At 39.3% G+C, this 27830-nt stretch overlaps 1 protein-coding gene across 8 annotated transcripts in view; it reads left to right on the top strand.

Moving 5' to 3' along the window:
* The window catches only part of Baz2b (bromodomain adjacent to zinc finger domain 2B), a 240467-nt gene that overhangs the window by 139835 nt on the left and 72802 nt on the right, over positions 1–27830 (top strand). For 7 of the 8 annotated variants that reach the window (XM_036186395.1, XM_036186402.1, XM_036186398.1 and 4 more), the window contains 6 exons: positions 7334–7522; positions 13670–13834; positions 14892–15085; positions 22333–22539; positions 22812–23207; positions 26317–26914. In XM_036186395.1, coding sequence (XP_036042288.1) covers positions 7334–7522; positions 13670–13834; positions 14892–15085; positions 22333–22539; positions 22812–23207; positions 26317–26914 — 1749 coding nt within the window. The remainder of the gene's footprint in view (positions 1–7333; positions 7523–13669; positions 13835–14891; positions 15086–22332; positions 22540–22811; positions 23208–26316; positions 26915–27830) is intronic. The other variant, XM_036186401.1, reaches the window with a different exon arrangement.

Raw genomic sequence — 27830 nt, 5'->3', positions numbered from 1 at the left:
GTAACACAAACATGTAAATAAAATTCTTCAGTGGGGAAAAAAATCTACAAATTTTGCAAGCTGTGTAAGTACGATAATTTCAAACAACTCTGCAAATTTCAGTTGGAGACTAAGCATCAAGAACACAGTGTAGGGCTGGAGAGATGGCTCAGAGGTTAAGAGCCCTGGCTGGCTGAGGTCCTGAGTTCAATTCCCAGCAACCACATGGTGGCTCACAACCATCAATAATGAGATCTGGTGCCCTCTTCTGGCCTGCAGATATACACACAGGCAGAGCATTGTATACATAATAAATAAATAAATCTTGAAAAAAAAAAAAAAAAACCACACACAGTGTAAGGAACTGTGGAAAAATCAGTTAACCAACCACATACAGTTTTTGAAAAACCATATTCATTCCTGGCTTTCTGGTCCTTTGCAAGAGAACTTTCAATTGGCTTCCCTTATTTATAAAGGCTCAAAGCACTCTAGAATTTCCTTTGCCATTTGTTCCCAATCAGAAGCAAACGCTCAGTGTGCTTGCTCTGTGGAAGAGGATGTGCTGGTTTACAAAGGTGAAAGGGAAGATTCAGAACACTTCTAATTCCTGCATGGTGTAACGAACTTTCCGAGGCTCCCACAAGAATGGCACTAGTGGGGACAGTGGGTCTTTCGTCATCAGAGGCCCAAGGGGCTAAGAACAGCTCTGGCTGCAACAGGAGAATGCCACACAACAAGCCAGCCATTATCCCTCCTGTCTGTCACAGCTCACTAAAACATCTGTGTGAGATCCTTCACTGTGAAGAGCATCAAGGAGGTATAGTACGGTGTTCAGGTCATTGTGGGCTGTAAGCAAAGAGAGGTCGGCTGTGTCTCTTGACCTTGTCTGTAATGCAGGAGCTGTTGCTGATTTCAGCATCTTCACTACAGCTCCATAGACAATGAATTCTACAAGCTACATCTTGGCTTTTCAGGTCTACGTCAGTTTTGGGTTCTTCTGTTTCTTCCAGGCCATGTTTTTCAAATAAATTGAAAATCTAAAGGGATATTTTGATGGGTGTATTCCAGATGTAGCAGAAAGAGGGCCTTTCTTCTCAGATATTTTGAAAAACTGGAGAAGAGATGACAAGAAAAAAAAAAATCAAAGACAGATCATCTGCATTCTTTGACACATTCCACAACTGGACCATATAAAAGAGTATGAACACGTAAGGGAGTCATGCTTGCTATGTTCATGAACAGCACTGACAAACTGAATGGCTTCATGAAGCTGGATCAAAGTCCAGTAAATAACCTGCAAGTCTGGTGCAAATGATCAGTGACCTCATCAAAGTAATGAGCAATCTGTCACCAAGACCTGTTCCAAAGACGCAGGAAAGGGATTAGTGCTGTTTCGGGGTCAAAGAACATCAAAAGAAGACTTCTTGCCAGCATTATTTAAATTTTAAAATCTCTAAATCTATAAATATTTAACATTATTTACATGAAGAATGTATATTTCGGCATATTAGAAGTATTTATAATGGCAACTTTTAGATAATGAAAATTTATGTCCATTAAGATGTTCTTATTTAGCATTCCTGTATCCTGTTTCACTTGACCCTTAGTCAATTAGGCAAGACTGTGTGTGTGCAATGCTTAATCTCGGGGCCAGCTAAGCAGCTGACGTAAGTCATATCCTATTGATTATGCATATATTTCACTTGACAGTACAAGGAACACATAACTGAAATGACACCATCAGGTGTTGCCTGTTGGAGAATGTGTCAGCCTTCTGGGCCAGTGTGTTAATGTATTAGACAGTACTTAAGTGTGTCAGGTGGTATGACCCATCCCCCAGTAAAAACAGCATCCTAGAGAGTCCACCTCTGGAATTTCTGATGTTGCTGAAGACTGTGACTGCACCCAAGTGGATGGTAGCTTGTTTGTTTAGTTTAGCACTATGTAATATGTATGAATAAAGCGCTCTTTTTCAACTAATGAAAAAAATCAGTTGATTGTGCTGAAGAGGCAGTGTTTAAAAACCAACTCTGAGGCGTATTTGAAAGGCAACCAGGTTTTAAGTTTCCAGTCAGTAGAGGATCACTAGGGAATGTGAGAGGTCTTCTCTAGGTGTTTAGTAGATAAAGCCAATTTCAGGATTTACATCACACTGAAAAATTTTTAGTACTATTTTTCACTGCAGTTGCTTTGCTAATTTTGTAGGTTTCTATAGATCTCTGATGAAGACTTTCCACTGCCCAACTATCTTTTCTCTCTTTTTGTTCAAACTTTTTTCATTTCTTTATTGTGTTCTCGCCTTCCACTCTTGTCTCTGCTGCAGCATAGGGCATTCCAGGCTGCGGACTTGCAGATGTGCCTCTCGCATCTGTCTTTCTCGTGGGTTCTAGTATTCAACTCAGCTCATCAGGCTTGCCCAGCAAGCCTGTTCACTTGCTGAACAATCTTCTCGGCCTCTGTCCAGCTCTTCTTAACTGAGGTATATTTAATAGGAGATTGAAATATTATTTTAAATTTTATTAGTATAACTTGGTGGTCTAGTTTGAGACAGTAGTAAGTTACTGAAGAAAAATAGTATTTCCAAGTCAGTTAAGTAATTTTGGTAACTAACCAAGTATTACAGGTTAGATTGTATCTTCATATTATAAAGAAACAAAGATATGTTGGAGCCAACTCACGGTGCTTCAGAAGGTGAGCTTATTTGGAGATGGGCTCTTATAGAGGTCTTCCAGTTAAAAGGAAGTTAGCAAGCACGCCCAGGCCCAGTTTACTATGACTGTGCCCTTGCATAAGACATGTCCACAGTGGAGACAGAGGAAAAGACCAGAGTCTAGGAGAGAAGCTTGGAACATATCCTTTCCTAGTGCACCAAAGCCAGCCAGGGTATGTGGTCATGCCATCATCTTGACCTTGGACCTCTAGCAGTAGTTTCTGTTCTAAGCTGTTAGGACAGCCCTAGCAAAGTAATATATTCTGTGTTCTTCAAAACTGATTTTAGTAGTTTCTGTTCATTGTGGGAAAACAGATTTTCTTGCTTATTAAAAATCAGTACTTTAAAGTTATTTCTAATTATGTTTTCTTTTTTATAATACCGTACAGCAGTAATAAGTTTTTTCAGTAGATTTAACAAAAATGTTTATTACAAAGAAGGAATTAATATGAAGGGTACTAATTAATAGCTTTGTTCCCAAAGCAACACATGCTTTTAATGACTTGTTTTCTCATAAAAACACTGCTTGAAGAGAAATAGTTAACTCCACAGTGGAGAGGTTAAACTGGCAGGCACCAGTTTAATCAAGTGATCAAAATGAACATCACCAGTGCTACATAGAAACATCCTGGGCCTTGAGTGTCTTGTTCTGAGAAGGGTCCGTTGCGTATCATTCTCAGTGATGTACAGCTTCTTCTGATCCTTACAAAGCATTAGACACACTCTGATCTCTTTGGTTTATCCATCATGAAACACAAGATAGAAATTGTAGCAGACTAAAGAAAGTGAAAAGTACAGAATTCAATGTAATATGGGATTCTTGAATCTTGTGATAAAGAATAGTGTTAGTGAGAAATCTGATTAAAGCTAATAAATCTTTTGCCTAATTAAGGGTAATTTTTTTGTTTCAAAGATTGATCTATGATCATGTAAGATGTTATCATAGGAGGGGCTAGAGAAGTATCTGTAGGAACTTGCTGGTACTTTTGCAATGTTTATGAATATAAAATAACTCAAAGTAAATACTTGAAAAGTAACAGTAAGCTAGGTTAGTTGTGCGTGCCTGTAATTCCAGCATTAAGACACAGAAGCAGAAAGACCTCAAGTCCAATGCCAATCTAAGTCACATAGTGAGTCTGAGGCTAGCCTGTGCTACATTATGAATCCCTGTCTCAAGAAAAACAAAGGCCTGGTGGTGGTCGCTCACACCTTTAATTCCAGCACCATAGAGGTAGAGGCAGGTAGACCTCTCAGTTGGAGGCCAGCCTAGTCTATAGAGTGAGTTCCAGGACAGCCAGGGCTGCACAGAGAAACCCTGTAAACCCTAAAAAACAAACAAATAAATAAATAACAAATTTTATTTGCATTCCATACATTAAACATAAAACTAAGTATTAAAACATAAAGCTTAGATGGCTCCAAATAAGAGAATATAAGGAATGAAATGAAGATTATTTGAGGAAAAATGTTGTAGCTACATTAACTATAGAATTCTTTTTGTTAATTAAAATTCAAATTCACACACTTTTCATTTTGAGTTTCAAAATACTTAGAATTTCACATGTTAACTGGTAATTATTCAGTTATGTTTGTTTGGATCGATGCACTCCATTGTTACATGAGACCTGTACGAACTACCATTTTTTATGATTAGCCATGCTTTACAGATTACAAACCAGAGACTAATTTTGCAATGGTGTAAAATCATGTTAGCAGTTTTGAAGAACTGAATATATGGTGCAGCAAATTTGTATAGCATTAAAAGATGAACACTTTTGGCAAACAGAAAAGCAGCCTATATAGTATTTTTGCTTTCATTTTGTTTCTGATTTGAGGATTAGATATTTTGCCTACTTGTTCCTTACATCGATTCTGTTCCTAGTGACTTCTGGACTTTGCTTTGTCATAGGAGACGTTGGTCACTGGTGCTTTAGTGTCATGGCAGTAGTTCTGAGTATGCATTGTTATTTGCTTCATGTGAGGCAGAACTTGTTATTGTTCACTCAGATTAACAACGGGGCTTATAATTACCATTCCTCATGACTGACACATTGGCATTTGCCTCCTGCTTTTAAGGAATTTTTGCGTGTCAACTGGTAGACTTGGAAAAGTTGTACTGAAGTTTCCAGCATATCATTTGAGAATCTTAACATTGCCATTATAGATAAATTGTCATTATCTAAGTTATCCACAGTAATCCATCATAGTTAAAGCAAGAAACTAAAGTAAAATAAAATTTACATTCATAGTGTGGAAACTGAACATCTTCCAGTTAAAGAAAGCATTATAGCCTTAGTTATAAGTTTGCAGAACTTTGAGAACACTTATTTTTAATCAAGATAGTTTTATTTGGGAACATAGGTTGACATTAGGTGTATTACTGTAGGAAAAATTTACTGTTCCAAAAGTAGAACTTTCTAATATTCAAGTCATCTTGTTTTATATTTAGGTATCTAATAAAAATGACACTAAGGTTGTCCTCTAGCATCCACATGGTCTCCCACACATTCAAATATACATATCATGTATTTATTTCTATGTAAGTAATAAATGACTATTAGCTTACCTCATTTGTTAGAAACACAGGCAGAGAAGGAAATATATATGTTGTATGTTGTTAAACAAAATGTTTGATTAGTAGTACAACTAAATCAAGAAGTTCATTTAATTGATGAGACCCAGGATGGTGATGGTTTAGATAACTGTATTTGTCCCAGTTTATCTGATCTTGACTTCAAAGGTAATGTCAAGAATCAAGAATAATTGAAAAGTACATTCAGATTTTTAAAAATTCACTAACTTTCTATTCTGGCTTTAAAGAACTAAACCAGATTGACTGATTACAATGATCACACAATGCTGTATCCTTTGCCAGGCATGGAGCCCATGCCTTTAATCTCAGCACTTAGGAGCTAGAGGCAGGCAGATCTCTGTATGTTGGAGGTCAGCCTGGTGCACGTATCAAGTTCCAAGCTAGACAGGGCTACATAGGGAAACCCTATCTTCAAACAGCAACAACAGAATAAACCAACAACAAAACCAAACAACCGTGTGTCCTTTCCTTGTTCTCTTCTTAGAGATTTTTGTGCACTGTCCCTGTAAGACCCTCTGAAGACTTTCCCTGTGAGAGGAGTTACTGTTTTAGTGTATGGAGCACCCCCTGAGTCCACACATCTTCCTATCAAAGATATACTTGATGCAACCCTTTTGAATATTCTTATTTTAATAAAGATATTAGCATTATATCATTTAAGAACACAAGGTTTTTAATCAGTCTATGAGGTCTTTAGGTCTTGTTTTCTTAAGGACCTGAAAAACAGAGTTAACATTTGATAGAAAGGTAAATGATGAGCAAAAGTATTCTCATTTATAACTTACCTTTTCATTTATTTCAGACATACTATGTAAAAATAGCAGAGATAGGTGATACATGGACCTTCCTCTGTTTAAACATTGACTACAGTTTTATTCACAAAGGAGATGGCCTTTTCCTCTACAGTACCAGTATTCTACTCTAAGGCAAGCCCTTGGCAACCATTAGACCGTGTCTGCATCCCCAGTTCTTGGTTGTTTCCTCCTTGTTTTTAAGTCAGTCTCATTAATTAGCAAAGGCTAGACTTGACCTCCTTGTGTAGCCCAGTCTGGCCTAGAACTTTGAATCCTTCCACTGTAACCTTCTGAGTGCTGGGTTACAGGTGTGTATCACTATCTTCATATTCCAAGTTAAAATATATATATATTTTGTTTTGTTTTGTTTTGAGGCCAGGTCTCATTATGTAAGTCTTGGCTGGTCTGGAACTCACTCTACAGACCATGCTGTCTGTCCTCCACTCACAGAGAGCTTCCTACCTCTGCCGCCTGAGTACTGGGATTAAAGGCGTGCCCTACCATTCAAAGTAAATTCTTTAAAAAGCCTAGAATACTGGGCTGTTTTCATAGTATTTAAGAAGAGAATAATATTCTGTTTTCATAGTAGGAAGCCAAAGTGTCCTAATTATTTCCTGTAAGTAAAGGAAGATTTTTCCTCACGTTCTGTAGCTGACCACCAATGTATCTGTGAACTCATTTAGAAATGCCGTAGGAAGTGTATTAATTGTGCTGTCCTTGGCACTATTTGACCACAGTGGCATAAGCTGCCTTGGGGAATCAGGATGCTCTTCCCAACAAAACGTTAAACAGGTTGTGCACATGACAACCACAGCTCTTTGCATCCATTCTCATCCTTTGAATGATGAATGGCAATAGAGTTGGGATCTGTTTCATTGGTTTTCAGGGTTAGAGTCAGAGGATGTTCTTATTTTTCTCAAGAACTAAAGAATGTGATGTCACATCAGTGCACATGTATTGGCAAAAAGCCAACTTCATTTCCTCAGGTCATATATGAAAGTTAGTTACTTGGCATCTGTTCTAAAATCAGAAATTTGAAACAAGAAGGGTCTTCTAGTCATTTTGATTAATCTTACAATGCTTTTGTGTTTCTAGAAACATTTTGTAGGGTTTGAAGAGTAGAAATTGCAGATGAAAATATGAAATAAAAATTTAATACGTACTATACTGTTGTAAACTTCATGAATGCTGAATGAAATCAGGTAACTCTCATCTGTTTTATCTAAACAACTTTAAGTATGTTTTTTCCCCTCCCAGGACGTGTATTCAGACCAGCTGGGGATCAACCGTTTAACCTGTCCACAGTGTCGAGTGCCTTCCCAATGGTCAGCCACCCAGTCTTTGCTCTGCATTCAGCCAGCTCAGGGCATTCAGAATTTGGTGGTTTGGGGACACTTGGTACACCCACAGCCTTAGCTGCACATCCCCAACTAACATCTTTTCCAGGTAAACATCTCCTGTGGTATTGAAGGAAAGGAGAAAAGCCTGCAAATGCTGTTTATGAAGTTGAACAGCAAAGCATAGTGCATTGGGTTCATGGGCATGAATTGGCTCAGTTTTACGCATACAGCAAAATCTCACTGTGTGTCAGGGGCTATAGCAGTTCATTAGGTATTTATCAGGTGTTTGCCTACATAGTAAACACCTGCAATAGAGCAGAATATTTAAGGAAGTGTTTATATAAAAATGTGAGTGCACAGTTTTAATTTTTCTCAGCTTTTGTTTTCTTTGGGGGGCTGTGTATGTGTGTGTGCATGGTAATGTGTCTCTCTGTGTGTATGTATGTGCTATGTGCTGGCTACACATGTGGGAACGTCTTTGTGGAAGGCCAGAGGTTGAAGTCAGGTGTCCACCTCAATTACTCTAGTCCTTAATTTTTGAGATGGGTCTTTCCATTGAACTTGGAGCTCACTGGTTCGCTCGTCTGGCAGGCCAGCTAGCTCTGGGTCTCTGTTTCTGTCCCAGATGTGTGCTTGGCTTTTTATCCTTGCTACATGGGGATTGCTCTCTGGTCCTCATGCTCTTGGGGCAAGTGCTTTCCCGACTAAACTGTCTCCCCAGCCCTTGTATCTAATATTTAAATCAAGCATTTAACTTGGCTTGAAATGTGCTCTGTGGTAGATCACTTACTTGGGTAGCACATATGAGGTCTTAGGTTAGACACCCAGTAGTAGGAAAAATTTACTGAACCTGGAGTCTAGCTTTTCTAACAACTATTTTAGGTTTTTATTTTTCTCTCCCGTGTTGGGAAGATGAGGTGGAATCTTAAATTTCTATGCTTTTTTCCTATTTAAAAAACTGTTTCCAGAGCATGTTTCGAATACATGCTTCCACAGCAGTTATGCAGTTGGTGCATATACCTGGTCAGGGCCAGTGTGACTTGGAATTCTGTAGACTGGTCTCACAGTAGCTGAATTCACACAAATTTTCTTGAAAATCCAAGCTTAACATTAATCAGTGCACATTATAGTTCAGTTTTGTTAAAGAAGCTTGATTTCCTGGAACAGTGTTTCAAACAGCAGAGCTTAGTTCTAGGTAGAAATTGACCTGAATTTAAATCTGGCCTTGGACAAATCTCTGATCTCTCATCCTTGTAAACTGAAAACCGTAAAATTCCTGGCTTTCTGCGGCTGTGTGAAGATTCTAGTAGACAAGCATATCTAGTGCTGTCTGGAAAGTCTGGCACATATAGCGCTATTTTTTCCTGCCTACTTTAATGGCAGACAAAGTATCTACTGAGTCTTTAAAAAGAATCAAATATCTTCTGAAACACGGAAAACAGAAATGGCTACATTATATTCCAAGTACTATTTCTTGAGTCACATTATTTCTTTAATTTCATTGTCTTGGAGAGGGCATGGTAGGAAAAGTTTGTGGATAGACAGTGTTGACCATATTTCCTTTAATATGTTAACAGGGACTTTAAAAACATTGTTCTAGGCAGTCTCACTATGTAGCCCTGGCTCACCTGAAACTGCTGTGTAGATCAGGCTGGCCTCAAACTTGTAGAGATCTACCTGCCTCTGCCTTCTGAGCAGTGCCATACCTGCTTCATTCTGTTTTTAATGTGGTTATTTAGTATCAGATATCAACAGCTATCTCCAGAAATAGATTTCTAAATCAAAATCTAAATAGTCAACAGTAATATAAGCAATTACTGATATCTTCAGTACTTTTATTGTTTTGTGTTAATTTATTATAGTACTACTTTTGAACATTTCTAAACTATAGTATATTGTATTAAAATCAAATACTGATAAGATAGTCAATGAATATTAAAAAATAACTTTTATGGGCTTTAATAATGATAGTATCTCCAATATGTAAAAACCAGTCTAAAACCAGTGAGACAGCTCAATGTGAAAAGGCTCTTATTGCCAAACTAATTCATGGGACCCACATGGTGCAAGGAGAGGACCTGTTCCCTCTAGTTCCCTCTGACCTCTATGTGCACTGTGACATTCATGCACATATGTGTGAATGAGCACACACACACACACACACACACACACACACACACACACACCAAATAAATAAAAAATATTTAAGAACATCCTACATAAACAAGCAACATAGTTCTTGAACCTAGATAAGGTGCTCACGGATTTCACCAGTTATGTTCTGTGCAGGAGTCTGGTTCTGCAGCCTCATACCAGTACAGTGTATTTTATGGCTTACTAAAGACAGATAATTGTAAACAGAAGCATTAGGGTTTTTTTTTTTTTTCATTTTTCTTTATTAAGAAATTTTCTACTCACTCCACATGCTATCCACAGATCCTTCCTCCTCCCACCCCCAGCCCTCTTTCCCAAGCCACCCTGCATCCCCATATCCCCCAAATCAAAGTCTCCCATGGGGAGTCAGCAGAGCCCAGGACACTGAGCCTAGGCAAGTCCAAGCCCCTTCCCACTGCACCAAGGCTGTGCAAGGTGTCACACCACAGGCACCTGGTTCCAGAAGCCTGCCCATAGACCAGGGACAGATCCCGATCCCCCAAGCAGAAGCATTAGTAATAAAAACACGCATATGTGTGTAAATTTCTTTACCAAATGGATAGAGATTATGACTAATTTTAGAGAAACCACTTTCTTTAAATGACACTTTGGTGCAATAATTTATATATTTAAATTTTTTGTCATTCAGAAGGGTATCCAAATGGCCACTTTAGGAAAAAATGTCTCCCATAAAACACAAGGAAGTCACAAGAAGATATTAGCAATTTAAGTAAGGTATAATTTTTTTATAAAGTTTATTTACATCTAATGGATTTCTCATTTCAAACAAAATATAAAATTGTTTAATTGACATTAATATCATAAAATTTTCATTTTTATATTAAAATATTTATGAAATTTATTTTAAAATATTTAAAATTCTTGGTGTTTACATTTTAATGCTATAATTCTATGAAGTTTTGGGTTGTTTTCTATATATGAGTAGTTTTTAAATTCTACCATATCAGAGCCAGGCGTGCAGGCACATAACTGTAATTCTAGATCTTGGAAGGCAGAAGATCACAAGTTTGATGCCAACCTGGGCTAGACAGTGAAACCCTGGTGCCAAGAAACCTACAAAGAAATGTACTGCATGATCAAACTGCGATTTCCTGTGTGCTCTAAAATATTAGCATCACACCTGGAAATGATCGTTGTGGCTGCTGTAGTGTTTCTTAAGGATTTTGAATTTGCTTAGACTTTCATCCTATTCCTACTTATGTTACCTTTATTTTATATCTTCCATTTGATAACTAAGTTAGCTTATGACTAAATTTGTTGATTTTTCAAATTTGAAAGCTACGTAAACTTTTCACTGGAAAGTTGTAATTTCCTGTGAAATAATGTCAGAGATTTATCTTCAGAGAAGGCCAGTTTCTTATCTTATCTAATTGACCTTGCATGTTTGTCTCTGGGCTGCCCTGTCAATGTGAGCATACATTGTACCTATTATTTTTTTCTAATGCCTACTGTATATCTGTCACGTTTAAAATCTTATGCTTTGGGCTTGGGGATTTGGCTCAGTGGTTCGATCCTCAGATCCAAAAAAAAAAAAAAAAATCTTATGCTTTGACTTCTTAGTTGTTTACCAAATCTTTAAATCCAACCTTAAGACATCTGTCAGAAGTGTAAGTGAAACAATTCTTGCTGGGAAACTGCAGTCTGTTTTTGTCACCTAAGTGAAAACTAAGTTGCAAACCTGTTTGTAGGGATGGTCTGTGCAGATAACCCCTCCCCAAAATACTCCCTCCTTTTATCCAGACAGTGAGTGGTTGAGTGACTGATTGAGTAACTGGAATGTTCAGTTTTTCTGAAGTCCTAGCATTCAGGGTAGCATTCACTAGCTACTCCATGTGCAGTTTCAACAGTGGCCTTCAGTGTTGTGCCTATGCTGTTCATGATACCTCTTGGGACTGTCAGTGACCTTGGACATTACACACACACACACACACACACACACACACACACACACACACCCTGGATTTCTCTGTGTAATCGCCCTGACACACACACACACACACCCTGGATTTCTCTGTGTAATCGCCCTGACATACACACACACACACACACACACACACACACACACACACACACCCTGGATTTCTCTGTGTAATCGCCCTGACACACACACACACACACACACACACACACACACACACACACACCCTGGATTTCTCTGTGTAATTGCCCTGACATACACACACACACACACACACACACACACACACACACACACACACCCTGGATTTCTCTGTGTAATCGCCCTGACATACACACACACACACACACACACACACACACCCTGGATTTCTCTGTGTAATCGCCCTGACATACACACACACACACACACACACACACACACACACACACACCCTGGATTTCTCTGTGTAATCGCCCTGACATACACACACACACACACACACACACACACACACACACACACCCTGGATTTCTCTGTGTAATCGCCCTGGCTGTCATGGCACTTGCTCTGTAGACCAGGCTGACCTCAAACTCACAGAGATCCGCCTGCCTCTTATTCATGAGTGCTGAGATTAAAGGCGTGCGCCACCACAGCCCAGCTGGACAAGTGTTACTGTTACATAATGAAGGCATATTCCCAGGACTTTCTAAAGATCTCGTAGTAAAATCTCCTGATAGTATTGTGGTGTTGTCATCTCATTTTCTGTGTTTATCCCAATCAAAAATCGAACGGCATATGTTTAGGAGACTGGTATGAACAGAAATTACTTGGAAGTTTGGTGGATTATTCAGTTGGTGATTGTGTCCAGGATGTGATAGGAGGCAACCCAAGACTGTTCTTTGGATAATTTCTAAAGCTCTTTTTAATCTTCACTCTTCTTGAAAAAAAAAAAGTATTCTATACAAATTGGCTTTTCCGTCTAAGAATTTTAATGAAGAACTACTGTTTGAATATCTGAATTGCATCCCACCATTCTCCAATTTAGTTGTTTGATGTGTATTTAAAAAATCATAGGGGCTGGAGAGATGGCTCAGAGGTTAAGGCTGTTCTTCCAGAGGTCCTGAGTTCAATTCCCAGTACCCACATTGTGGCTCATAACCATCTGTAATGAGATCTGGTGCCCTCTTCTGGCCTCCAGTCATACATGCTGTATACATAATAAATAAATAAACCTTTAAAAAAAAAAAAGAAAGAAAGAAAGAAAGAAAGAAAGAAAGAAAGAAAGAAAGAAAGAAAGAGAACAAGGGAAAAAAATCACTGTCGGCTATAATTAATGAGAAGTGTAAAGGAGAACTCAATTTTAAAGCTAGAAGCTTTATAAGCCTTTTTTGTTTGTTTGTTTTTTGTTTTTGGTTCTTTGAGACAAGGTTTCTCTGTGTAGCCCTGGCTGTCCTGGAACTCACTCTGTAGACCATGCTGGCCTCAAACTCACCAATCCACCTGCTTCTGCCTCCTGAGTGCTGGCGTTAAAGACATGCACCACCACTACCTGGCTTATACCTAACATTTTAATAAAAAATTACTTGTTTTGAAAATATTCTTTGAGAACTTATTTCTTAGTCTAAACAAAAAAGGCTTATTACTAAGTTTTCTCTATTTTTGTTTTTTATTTGGCTACAGAATTATTTAATTCATAAATGCATTTGAGATACTCATCTGATATTAATTACTCACCCGCCAGAATTATCAAAGCCAAATTTATATTGTACATATTGGAGGAAAATCTTAAGAGGTTGCAGATGTCAGCTCCAAATCTAAAGTCTTGAAATAGATTAATATGGATTTAATTATTTTTCTTGTTGGCTTAGTAAATAGATGGTGTAGGTTATCAAGTCAAATGGATCTTTTTATATTCTGAGTTTTTGGCAGTTTTTAAATTATGAAAAATGTGTTCATTTTTAGCTTGAATCTAAAAAACTGTTAAGGGAATAATGGTCTAGTAATAAGAGGGGATTATGCAAGTTCAAATTACCTGTTTACAGTGGGGAAAAAATGATCAGAACTATGTGACTTGAACAGTTCTAGCCCAGGAGAAACTTGAAACTGTTTCTGGAATGGTAGAAAATGGTCACTAGATGAATTTGAAAGTTAATCAATTTCTTGTTCTTTGGTTTTGAGGTGCAGAATGGTGGCGAACTACAGACGTTCACACTCGTGCAGGAGCGTCCTTCTTTCCACCCTTACTGGGAATCCCACCAATGTTTGCTCCTCCAGCCCAGAATCATGATTCTTCATTCCATTCAAGGACTTCTGGGAAGAGTAATCGAAATGGTCCTGAGAAAGGTATATGCACATGAGCATGAGTGAAGAGCCAGCAGATCCTCTGTCCAATGCCTCCTTGCAACAGTTTACTTTCAAGACCCTTTTGCAGCCTTGTGCTAGATGTTTCCTTATCATCTTGCTTAATCCTTATAATAATCAGATTACACATCTCTTGAGTTTGCAGCCAAGGTTAAATACTTGTGCTAGGAAGTATGCTTAGACACTGATGTGGTTTAGCCGGGATCTGAACCCAATTCTACTCCTCTTCCCTCTGTATGTCATTACCTCCTTACACCTAACTCAGTAGAATGCTGCTGCTTCTCAACTTAAGTATTAGTTTTGTCCAAGCCAGCACCCTACTACTGTGTTCTTCTTTGAAATGATCAGCATTTCTACAGTTTCTAAGTATTGCTATGATAGTATTTAGAAATTACAGTTTTGTAGATAGCCCATTGGTTTTGTTTGCTTCCCTCCTTCCTTCCTTCCTTCCTTCCTTCCTTCCTTCCTTCCTTCATTCATTCATTCATTCATTCATTTTTTTCCTTGTACATCAGATCCCCTGGAACTGTAGTTACAGACAGTTGTGAGTCACCATGTGGGTGCTGGGAATTGAACCCAGGTCCTCTGGAAGAGCAGCCAGTGCTCTTAACTGCTGAGCCATCTCTCCAGCCCTGCCCATTGCTCTTTTAAATTGAGTGTTTGTAAGCAGACAATACTTACATATAATTTATTTTCTAAATATGTTTGTTTAATTTAAATGATATTCACACAGTTTAATGCTAGGAATAATTCCGTTGAATTTAATGTGTTCATAATGTTGCACGATGGCCACCCTGTATCATACTCTAAAATTTTATCTCTAAGAATTTTATATCCTGTAAGTAATCATTCCTCCCTGCCTGTCACGCTGTTGTTTGTACCTTGTCTCTACAGATTTCATTGTGAATCGTTCATTTAGAGGAATCATGTGACTTTTAGTGTCTTTTATTTTAACATACAGTGTTTGTGAGCTTGATCTACATTACACATGCACAAGTACTCTATTCCTTGTCCCATATAGAACATGTTTATTTTCAAGGTATAAATGGGTCAGTTAACGGAAACAGTGCATCATCTGTACTTGGTGTCAGTACATCTGTACTATCCACTCCTGCTTCAAGCTCCATGGGGCAGAATCAAAGCACAAGCTCAGGTGGAGGAAACCTAAAATGTCATCAGGAACAGAGCAAAAGTCAGCCTATGGATGCCAGAGCCGACAAAATCAAAGATAAGGTAAGCTGTTTCTTTAAGAACCAGTTCGTAAGGGATCACTAGATAAGGTAAATGTTTTCAAAGTCAAGCCACCAGAATGTGTAGATTAAGTTCTTGTACCAACTCTTGTTTTTGCCAATGTATATTTTTATAGCATAATGTTGATATTAGAATAGATATCTTGGAATATTAAAACTCACAGCACCTGAACAAACAATATAATTGGTAGTAATAGTTAGGAGTTGACCTTTGTTTCTTATAGTTCTTCAGTCGTGGGGATTGAACCGAAGGAATTACATAAACTAAGCTCGCACAATATAGTTAGGCTCCCAGCTCCATGACAACTTGAAGAAGACATACTAGATGCTGGCTCTATTCTAATTGCTTTCCATATCAATTTCAATTTTCCCTGTACCCTACATTTGGTGGTTGTTAGTACAAATTGTAAAATAACACCAAAATAATTACCTAGTAAGTGGCTGAGTCAGAATTTGAAGCCAAAAATGTTAACTTCAGAGTCTATAGTTTAGGATTTAGATTGTATAGCAAAACTGAACAATCTTTTATTACGGGGAAGTTTTGGATACCTCAGTAGATCAGTTACTCCTGTCCACCCGTTATGCTCACGGAAGAGCTAACCTCGTTGAGCCAGTTCCGCCTCTGTCTGCAAGGTGTCGCTTCACTGTCTCTGCACTAAATGCATCCTCTTCCCTTGGCCTTGGCATAAGATTAGGCCTTCTTAAGGGGGCGTTTCAGGTTGGGCATGGTGTCCCATACCTTTACTCCCAGCCAAGGCAGGCTTAGCTCCAGGCCAGCCTGAGCTACATAGAAACTAGGCTGTTAGAGAGACATTGTCAAAAATAGAGCTACAAAAAACAAAAGACGGGACAGTGTCCTATAAGAGGAGGGATTTTTGCTGTTGATTTGCTATTTCTTTCTCTTTACTTCTCTCGTCTCTCTTTCAATTCTGTATGTGTGTAGATGTTTTTGCCTCCATTTGTCTATGCACATGTGTGCCCTCTCCATGGATGCCGGAAGAGCGAGTCAGACCCCTCAGGACTGGAGTTATAGTCAATTGTGACCTGCCTTGTGGGTATGGGAATTGAACCTGAGTCTTCTGGAAGGGTACCCTTTGCTCTTAGCTTCTGAGCCATCTCTCCAGCCCCAAATTTAGTGTTTATTTTAGGCTATGCTGTCAATGGGTTACTTTCTTGCCAACTGATGGCCTCTAGGCTGGTAGTGTCCAAATATGGGCACTGGTAGAGAGAGAACTCAACTGGTGCACACCAGCTAGGGATCTGCACTGGCATCATAGCAGTTCTATTGCTTTCAGCCACACAGTGGCTGCACATGAATCTGCTGCTGCTTCAGTCAGGAACGGCCCACTTCTCAGGCAGTAGCCTGGCAGGACCTTTACATCTCTCCAGATCTCCCTCCTGCTCCTGCCCCTGCCACCAAATGTAGTTTTTAAACTAAATCTCTATCATTCTATTTACCAATAAAGACTCATGAAATAAAGCTTGGATGAAAACCTGCTAGTTCAGAGAGTTTGAAGAGCATCTATCTGGTTTTCCCCCTTTGGCAGTGTCTCAGAGTGTCTCTTCAGTTGTTCCAAACCAAAAAAGAACGGCCACACTCAAAGTCCCTTCCTCCTACTTCCTGTGGGTCTGTCTATCCATCTTCCAGATTCCCTCTGACTCTCTATGATTACTTTCTGTCAACTAGTTGCTGACTCTGCCTCCTGACCCAAGGTTGATTTTATTTAATTAATACAAATGCAAACTGGGAGTTCACAGTGTTATCATATAGCCTGCAATACAGTTTATAAGCAAGTTTTGCTGAAAAATGAATGGATTCCTTTCTAGATAATTTTCCTGGTACCTACCCTAGCTGTCTGTGTCTGTTGTATGATACCCCATTCAACAGTCCTGCTATACAGTGGACAAGCTTTCTTTTCAACAAAATCAAAAGCTTAGCCTCAGGTGAATGGGATCATGGGAAAGAAACCCTCTTCCTTAATCCTACAGAAAAATGACTCTATCTGTGATTTCCCTACTATTTAGAGAGGGGCTGTTCATTATTTTTAGCAGCCATCTTCTTTTATTAACTAATAGTTCTCAGAGTATGTTTTTGCTTTGTTTTGAGACAAGGTCTTACTTTGTAGGCTAGGCTGGCCTGGAACCTAAGCGTCTCCTGCCTCACAGCCTTCTTATTGAAGTTGCTGGTGTGTATCAGTATACCCTACTTAGTAATTCTCATTCAGATTGCTAGTATGTGTTCTGCCTTCTGACTAGATCTTAAAAGAATTGGTTCCAGATGTAGGGTTAGTGTGTACTTCACATGTATGATAAATTCATTCCAGATTCTCATCTTTCCAGGCTTTGGCTTCCCTTTTTTTACATGATACAAGGGAAACCCTGACATCCCAACTGCATAAAACGTTGGTTGTCACTGAGTCCAGGTCTCATTTATCCAAGACACCTTCAGCTACATTTTTATCTTTATTTTCTTGACCTCTGTCTATTTCTCAGCAGAAAGTAGCTATTTCCCAGAATATAGTACACCCATATAAGAGCTTGGGGAAGGTCACCTGGTGTCTCTAAGAAGCTGTACAAGGCCCCAAATATTCTCTTTATGCTTCAGACGCTGAGCATTTGAGCCCGCTTAATGAAAGATCCTCAGCTCTTCCCTGCAGGTGATTCAGTGTCAGGTGCTGCTTCCCACCTGTGCTCTGCAGCGGCCCTCAGGCTCCCTTAGGACATGTTTCCCAGGGCAGTCCCCACGGTATAAGCAGCAGGGCTTGTCTCTCATTTCTGCTAGCTCCTCTGTGTGTGACACAGCACCTGCTCACCTCCCATGCTTTAGGAAGCTAACCTCATGCATTGTGCCGTTGGATACATGTCCACACTGTATTTCTAAAATGCAAGGGTCTAAACTTTGAAACTTTGTCCTCCTATGTCATGGAAGTAGTGATAAAAGTCTAGGGAACCATGAAACCTCAAGTGGTATACAGGTTCAAGGCATTGCACACCTGTTTGGAAGGCGTGAATGGGAAGCAGGCCTAACTTGTTTGTAGTGAGGAATCTGCACTGAGATTCTTAAGCAGAATTAAGGCTCCTCACCAAAACCTCTCCAGGAGCACATAGACAAACTTACCTATAGACACTCCTCTTTCGTGAACTGTACAGACAGATCTGAGGTACCATACTGGTGCATGTAAACACTCAATCAAAATAATAGTATAAGAGACTTGCTGTTAAGCAAAGTTTTATCTAATCTTAAAGTAGAATTTAATCATAATGTAAAATTTATGATTACATATAATCTTAAGCAGTTATGAATTATACATGTGCCAACATGTGGTATGGTAACAGATTGCTTAAATAAAATGAACATAAAATCTTGTATTTTTACTCATTATTTTTCAAGATTAAAAGCTTTGTAAAAATTGCCTCATTAGTGATTTCCTGTATAGTTTGAAAGAAATTTCTTCAGATAATTTGTCTGTCCTTCCTCAGGGGTGGAGTGCTGATCTCAGGCCTCCTAATTAGAGTCACTGATAAGTACATTTCCTCATGTAGCTTGCTTAGATCATAGTTCAGACTAGAGTATAGAGACATATAGCCTGTTTTGAAAATAAAACTACTTAAAGTTGAAAGTATTCTATTCTTCCAGTTACATGAATTTCTGTCCTGTGTAGCCAATGCCACCTTTAAAAATAATAAGACTGTCTATTTGTTTGTTTGTTTGTTTGTTTGTTTGTTTATTAGTGACTTGAAGAACATTTTAGAGAATATAAATTGACAGAGTTGCCGTGGACAGTGTGCAATGAACCCCAAAATTTAAATTATAATTTAAGTATAAATTATAGAATTATAATATGATCCATCCAGTCCATTTGTGGGTATAAGTTCCAAAGATTCGAATGAAGAGTCTCAAATAGCCAGGCGGTGGTGGCACATGCCTTTAATCCCAGCACTCAGGAAGCAGAGCCAGGGGGATCTCTGTGAGTTCGAGGCCAGCCTGGATTACAGAGCATGTTCCAGGAAAGGCACAAAGCTACACAGAGAAACCCTGTCTCAAAACACCAAAAAAAAAAAAAAAAAAAAAAGTCTGAAATATATGAACCTCTAGTTTAATTATCATGGTAGCTAAAAAGTTCAATTCCTTGAATGTTACATTTGTGTGTGTGCACGTGTCCTGGCGCACATTTCACAGCACAGGTGTGCAGATCAGAGCCTAACCCGAGAGCCCTTTCCCTCTTCCCTCCCCGTGTGCTGTCAGTGTCAGGTTAGCCCCTGGCCATCTCCCTGGCCCAGGAGTTGGTGTTGAATGTGTTTAGTGTTTCTGTGTCACAGATGGGAAGAGTTCTGAAGGTGTGTTCTGATAATCACATGCCAATCGGAATGTATTTCATAAGACTGAGCCTGCACTTCAAAGTGCATGCTCTCTGCAGACTTTGAGGAGGCTGGCCTCTGGTGTCGCTCCTTCCAGCAATTGCTGCCGCTCCAGAATCTGAGTTGAGGCCTGTTGGCCTACCATCCCTTATCACTTGCCACTTCATCCTGTCCACTGTGCTCTGACTTGCCCAGGTCCCGTCAGTGGCTTTTCCACTGCTGCCCTCCTGTCTTACATCTGCGGAAGGGCGCTTGTCCTCCCTTGAGCTCAGCTCACAAGGTCCTGACGGCTGCAGCACATCCTGCCTTCACGGCCGGCACGGGGCGTGCTCTAGTGCTCCTGTTTTTAAATGATACTTGCCACTCAGAATAATTTTATGTTCCTGTTCTCACTAGCAGATTTTAAGTCTGTTTCTCATATCCTGTTTCCCCAAAGATGTAAACACCTATATGTAGCAGATAACATGTCTTTGTTTTGTTACTGAAAAAAGTATATAGTGAAATTAAAGTTCAAGAGAGTTCTAAGAAACTCTCTGTGATCAGATGGAATGAAATTAAGCAGCTCTCCTTTGATCATTTTTATGCATTCAAGATGATTCTTAAAAAGTTTTCATGAAAGTAAAGAGACATTACCTAATTAATTTACAAATACAGCGCGCGCGCACACACACACACACACACACACACACGCACACACGCACGCACACGCACGCACACGCACGCACACACGCACACACACGCACACACACGCGCACACACGCACACACACACACACGCACGCGCACACACACACACACACTGTTCCTAGGGACTTTGTAAATGAAATTTACTGGAATGACTGGGAGTAGCTACAAGCTTTTCGTAGTCGCTGCTCTGTCTTTTCAACATTCCTCCTTCAGGCCTCCTATCAGTCGGCTTGTATTGTTGTTACATAACTAGTTTTGTAGTTCAGCTCATGATTTACCTTTTTAATAGTCCTACGTTCCTATAATGTGTTTGGATACAATCCCCCTTCTTCACCCCTTCCTACTCCTGACTCCATCCATGTTTGCTGATGGGTTCTCTCGTAGTATGAGCTTTCCCCTCTCTCGCCCTCTCTCTGCTCCGTCTCAGTAACCCCTCACTGCCTGCATCCCTAAGAAAGGTGGTCTTCATGCTCCCAGTGGCCATCATTGCCAGTAGCTTCTCGGGTATGGGTTGATCTTCAGGAGCCCTTTCCCCATCCTTTCTGTGAGTTTGGCTAGGTTATTCTTCTTCAGGTCTTATACAGTCACAACCACTTTGAATTGTGTGTGCCACTGTAATTTCATGTCCTCCAAATACTCTTTCACTACAGGCATCCATACCTTCTGACTATTTCTTAAACATAGCCTACTTTTTAAATATGAACTTTTTGTCAGCTTTTAATATTTTTCCCAATAAAGTCTTAAATATTCTAAAAATAGCTTTTTCCCTATGTGGTTTCTTCATTTATTTTTAAATTTTTATTTTTTGCTTGTGAGCTTAGCCTTTAATGGCTGAGCCATCTCTCCAGCCCTAATTTTAAATTTTTAAAAGGCAAGGTTTCACTGTATAGCCCTGGCTGTCCCAGGTTCATGGTGTAGACTAGACTAGCCTGAAACTGATAGAGATACTCTGCCTCCTGACTACTGTGTTGATGTGAAGCAGTCTTATAGAGGATTCCATTTTTTGACATAGCGCCACAAATCTTTGCTGTCTACCATGTCTTCCATGTGTCGCTCAATACAGATGCAATTGTTTGCTTTTTTTTCAAACACAAAGAGAAGGAGACAAAAGGAACACAGGGCAAAGAAAACAGAGCAAAATGACCCTGTCTTTTACCCTTTCAACAGCACACCCACCAACACTGCAGGCTCTTCACCTTCCCGATTCTTTTCTATCAGTGTTTGTCTGAAGGTATAGCAGTGGCTACAGCAGGCACCCTGCTAATTTACCTCCAATTTGTTTAGCACATCAGAAATAATCTTTTCTCTTGATGTGAAGACAAGACAATGAAATGTGTACACAATTGTTTGCTTTTATATTAAAAATATTTTGGACTGGTGAGGTGGCTCAGAGGTTAAGAGCACTGACTGCTCTTCCAGAGGTCCTGGGTTCAATTCCCAGCAACCACATGGTGGCTCACAACCATCTGTAATGAGATCTGGCGCCCTCTTCTGTATACATAATAACTAAATAAATAAATCTTTAAAAAAGTATTTCCCTCCTCCCTCCTCCATTAGATTGAGTTTCCTGTTTGGAAAGATTCACTATGGCACACAGTTACAGTAGGTACCTCAAAAGGTTCCTTGGCACATCTTAGGTAAACGTTTGTCTGTTTACTATACAGATAAAGACAGCTCACACTAACTCTGTGTAATTATTTTGTGAACTACAATTTAAATGGTGCACTATTTGAAACATAGGTAAATCTATATATGTATGATATTTCTATTTTAACTGTTCTAAATGGAACATTGTCTATTGTTAAAAGCCATACTTTATGCTTTATGCATAAGAATACAATTTACACAGTAAGTAACATAATAGAATTATTTAATATAGTTTTAAGTAGGAGAATGTAGAGAATTTTTTCAGGTTATAAAATCAGTCCCCTCCCCATAACAATATTTCAAATCATTGTTTTCTAAACAGATTAACAGGCAAATGCATTAAGTGACAAGCCATGTCAGAACCTAGACTTTCTGTTGATGATTTCCTGTCAAATAAGTTAGCTAATAATAACCCTTACAATAAATCATTTCTCTTTTGGTATTGAAGATATCATTTGAAAATTAAAAGAGCATATCTTTTACTGAAGCCTAAATTTCTTCAAAAGGATAGCTTACCAACTAACGGCTTTTTGTCCAGAAACCTAGGAAGAAAGCTATGGAAAGTTCTAGCAACAGTGACAGTGATTCGGGCACATCGTCAGACACCTCAAGTGAAGGCATTAGCAGCAGTGACTCAGACGATCTCGAAGAGGAAGAGGAGGAGGAGGAAGATCAAAGTATTGAGGAGAGTGAAGAGGAGGATTCTGACTCAGAGACTGAAGCACAACACAAAAGTAACAACCAGGTATTGTTCTGCATGTGTCGTCTAGACCTCACTCAGTTAGGGGGAGGGCCTTCATCCTGGAGCCTATAGCCCGTTCATCCATCGTAATAACCCTCAGTTCTTTCCTACAGACGAGTTCTTTTAAAGGGTGTTTGTTATGTGTGGTGACCTTTGTCTTATGTCTCTGTCACAGTGATTAACAATACTCTCTAAAATACTCTCTTTCTCCACATTTTACCACTTGATGCTCTTAATGGATGGCAAGATAACTTCCTTTTAAATTTTATTTCCAGGTGCTATTACATGCTATTTCAGATCCCAAAGTGGATGGACAGAAAGCAGCTGAAAAAGCCCAGGGAAAAAGACTCCAGCAGCCATTACCTCTCGTGTCTGAACCCCAGACCCACTCATCATTCCAGTCCCAGCAGGAGCATCCTCAGGTTCTGTCACAGCAGCTCCCATGCATCTTCCAAAGCTCTCAGGCAAAGGAGGACTCTGTGAACAAACACACCAGTGTGATACAGTCTACGGGATTGGTGGCCAGTGTGAGACCTTTGTCTCTGGTAAATCAAGCCAAAAAGGAAACTTACCGGAAACTCGTAGCTCCTTCTCCTGATGTACTTAAAGCAGGGAATAAAAATACCTCTGAAGAATCTAGTTCTTTGACCAGTGAATTGCGATCCAAACGGGTAAGTTAAATATTATGTACACAAGAATCTTAGTGCTGGGGTTTTAGGACGAATGGGGCTAAGGTACAGCTCAGTTTATAGCACCTGCTCAAATATGGAACACAGCATTGGGCTTAATTCTCAACTCCAGATTATTTAGTTAGTTAGTTAGCTTAGTTTATGTGCACTAGTGAATTGCCATGCATGCCGGGTCCCCTGGAACTGTTATTACAGACAGCTGTGAGCTACCATGTGGATGCCAAGAATCAAACCCAGGTCCTCTAGAAGAGCAGTCAATGTTCTTAACCACTGAGCCCATCTCTCCAGCCCCCTCAACTCCAGATTTTATGCCATGGATGTAGAGTAAGACCAAAGTTCAGTTCCCAACATCCCCCAAAACTGTGTTTTCTAATTTTGTAGTCATAAACTATTTCACACACTTCTGACAAAACCATTATGTTACCCACCCCCTCCACTCCCCTGTTTACTATTTGGGCAGTATGTGTATATTATAGTTGAATAAGACATGTTTTATAATTACTTTTGTTTAAAATTAATGTCTCCTTATTTTAATATTAATATGTTCTCTGTTGAAGAAATTAACTTTGGTGTAATTTACCTTTTACTCTTAGAACTTAAGTCTAAAAATTTTTTTATAAGAAAATAGTTTTTCAGGAATAGCACAGTAGCATATGCCTATATTTCTGTCTACTCTAAAGCCCAAAGCAACCATTGTTTTGTTGGTTTTTATTTTTTAATTTTATATGTCTGTGGGGTGTGTGCATTCTAATTAAAAGTTTTAATGTTCTTATTGTCTAGAGATCATTCCAGAAGTATACACAAGTAATTGCAAGTATTTTATGTGAACAGACATTTCTTTCTTAAATGTGTATGAATGTCGTGTGTGTGTGTGTGTGTGTGTGTGTGTGTGTGTGTGTGTGTGTGTTGCATGTGGTTGCTGGGAACTGAACTTGGGTCCTCTGGAAGAGCAGCCAGTGCTCTTGACCACTTGGAGCCATCTCTCCAGGCCTATGAATAGACATTTGTATTAGACTCAATTCTAAATGATATTATCCACATGCCTTATTTAGCACTATAGAATATATTATGAAATAGTTTTCTTTATAGAGCACTGTAACATATAGAATTTTGTTTATTTCTTATGACTGTCTGTTTTGCTCCAGAAGAGGGGCAGACCCTCTTGAACATGAGTTATGGGTGGTTAAGAGCCACCATGAGGGTTCTGGGAACTGAATCCTGGTTCTCTGCAAGAACAACAAGAGCTCTTAACCACTGAGTCACCTCTCCACTACTGCTTTTAAAAATTAACCTAATATATTTCAGTCATCTGAAACCATTGTATATGATCTCAATTATACTAACAAATTTTACATTTTTAAAAATTTCAGGTAGTTTTTTAAAGATGTAATATTTTCCTATTTTATATGTATAGTTTTTTCCTGCATGCTTGTCCGAGCACTGCATATGTGTTTGGTACTCACAGAGGCTAGAAGAGGTCATGGGAACCCCTGTATTTGAGTTGCAGACAGTTGTAAGCTACCCTGTGGCTGCTGGTAGTTGAACCCAGGTCTTCTGGAGGAGAAGCCAGTGTTCTTAGCCACTGAGCCATCTCTGCAGTCCCTGACGTAGTTTCTAATAGCTTGTTTCCATTTTTATTCATAAAAGTAAATTTTATGGTTTGATTTTCTATAAATTTTTCCCATAATAATGGCTATTCTTCTGAAAGTTTACTTGTTTTTCTCTCATGCTGGGTGTTAAACCTATGGCCTTGTGCAAGTACTCAGCTGCTAAGCCTAGCACCCAACTCCCCATTGGCCTCCCAATATCTCAAAATTTTGCTTTGAAAATCTTTTCTAGCTGTATATGATGGCTCATGCCTGTAATGCCAGCTGAGGCTAAAACCAGAGAATTACAGTGGGTTGGAGGACGCTCTGGGTGACAGTGAGTCCCAGGGTGGCGTGGGCTATACAATGAGATTCTATCTCAAAGGACAAGAAATAAACAAACAGAAGACTTTCTTCCTCAAGAAGTCATTTGGTACTCCAGTATTAGTCTCAGGTGTGTCTCAAGTAGAGGGCTATCAGTAATGCTTTAGGAAGACCATAAATGACAGTTTCTGCTACAGAAATTTATCAGAAATGCAAATTTAGCTCTTTATATTATGCATTCAAACCCGTATAATCAAAACAAAATTAGAGAATCACATGTTGAGGCACATGCTGTAATCTCATACCTTGGGAATTAGAGGCCGGAAGGTCAGGACTTCAAGGCCAGCCTAGTTATATGAATGGTGCTCTGTCTCGAAATAGGGGAGAAAAACAAAAACAAAAACAAAAACAAAAACAAAAGCAAAACAAACAAACTAGTATGTTGTTGGATATTAGCAAGGTAGATCACTCCAGGAATGGAGGAAGGAGTGCATGTTTCTGACTGAGACGAATGTGGAAAGCTACTGAGTTAGAGCATGAAGCATGGGCAGTATTTCACTTGTCAGGAACATGCATACAGACAATTGATTTTAGCCAATTGTGGGAGGAGGAAAAGTGTGATAGGGAGCTGGCCTTAGCAGTAGTCCAGTCAGCTAGAAAGGAAGGCGAGTGAGTAATTATGAAATAATTTGCATGTTACTGAATTCAGAAGCTTGGCAGTGCTCCTAGAAGCTAATAAAAGAAAACTAATATAACATAAAGTTTGCGTTCTTATACACTATTTGTTGGGAGTTGGAAAGGAAGAAATAACAGCATGGCCAAAGTTTGAGCAATATTTAATGAATGAATCCAAGTACATGGTAGTAGACTAGTTTTTGGGGGAGCTATTTGTAGAGTTTCAGGATTGGATTATTATGAAAATGAGAGCACCAGGAAGGAGAGGGGACAGTCAAGAAACACAGGCCTTTTGAGTGGATAAAGCGAATTAAAGTGTGGCTATTATTAAGTCGAGCCATGGTTCAGCCACCTGGTGTCATTGCTGACACGCCTTCTCCAGCCCCTGTAGGTCATGCTTTAAGTTTCTCTGTGAAGCTGCATGCACTCTGATACTGACACACAGAGCCGTCCTTGTTTTCTGTCTCATTGGTTTTTTGTTTTGTTTTTCACTTGTGTTTCATCAGGAACAATATAAACAGACATTCCCATCACAAGTAAAGAAACAGGAGTCGTCAAAGAGCCTGAAGAAGGTTATTGCAGCTTTGTCAAATACAAAAGCAACCTCTAGTTCACCAGCACATCCAAAACAACCATTAGAAAACAACCACCCTAATCCGTTTTTGACAAATGCACTTTTAGGGAACCACCAACCAAATGGAGTTATTCAAAGTGTGATTCAAGAAGCTCCTTTAGCACTCACTACCAAAACTAAAATACAGAGTAAGGTGAATGAAAATGTTGCCAGTAGCACCCCATTTTCCTCACCTGTCAACCTGAGCATAGGTGGCAGAAGAACTGGCAACCAGACCCCTGGCCTGCCCTCCGCCTCTCCCATTCTGCACAGTCAAGGGAAGGAGAAAGTGGTTAGCAATAACGTAACACCATTGAAAACACAGCATCACTCTCATCCTGCAAAATCTTTGGTGGAACAGTTCAGAGGAACGGATTCAGACATTCCCAGTAGTAAAGACTCCGAAGATTCAAATGAGGATGAGGAGGAAGATGACGAGGAAGAAGATGAAGAGGATGATGAAGATGATGAGTCCGATGACAGCCAATCAGGTTATTTTCTGTTTTAAAATTTAAAGTCTATTTCCAAATATGTACCAAAATGGTTCAAAAAAATCTTAATTTACACACTTGAAATCCTTGTCATTCACTGTTTCTTATACTCAGTAATTATAAAAGTAGTTGATATTGAAGTTCTAAGTTAAATCTTAGCTTATCATTCACCTGGATTTAAATAACTAATTGTAAAGTGGGTATGCTGATGCATGAAGCAAACAATTTTATTAGCTTACTGAATTTTCATTTCATTCAGGAGCACTTATTCACAGTACAATTGTTACTCTTTTTAAAAATAATTTTTTGCCAGATGGTGGTGGCACATGCCTTTAATACCATGAGAGGCAGAAGGAGTTTGACACAGAGAAACTCTCTTTAAAAACAACAACAACAACAATAATAATAATGATGATAATGATAATAATTTTGAACCATATATAGTGATGCATATGTTTAATCTCAGCACTCAGGAAGCAGAGGCAGATGGATCTATGCATTTGAGGTCAGCCTGGTCTATAGAGTGAGTTCAAGTACAGCCAGGGCTACATAAAGAAATTCTGTTGGGGAGGGCAGGAACTATTAGTTGCTTCAGAATTTCATTCAATATGTTTTGAATATAGTCAGTGCGGGAGACCAGCCCCCACATTTATTTACCCCAGGGACTCCTGAGGAATGAGGGATAAGAGACTTAGTTAGAACTAGAGGGGAGAGAAACAGAGAGAAAACACAGGATAGACTCGGGTGGGCCTGGATCCTTATCCACTGGCCCCAAACTTTATTCCAAAGGTCTGTTTATATCAATGCCAAGGGGTGGAGCTAGTTACAGTCAAGTATAAACCCTTCCAAACACCTGGTACCCAGGCCCATGATCCAGTCAATGTCGTATGCAGTCCTGCTGGTACAGTCAGTAGGA

The sequence above is a fragment of the Onychomys torridus genome, chromosome 4 (genome assembly GCF_903995425.1).
Source record: "Onychomys torridus chromosome 4, mOncTor1.1, whole genome shotgun sequence".
Lineage (NCBI taxonomy): Eukaryota > Metazoa > Chordata > Mammalia > Rodentia > Cricetidae > Onychomys > Onychomys torridus.
The sequence above is the reverse complement of the archived record's forward strand: the minus strand, read 5'-3'. Positions and strand labels throughout refer to the sequence as shown.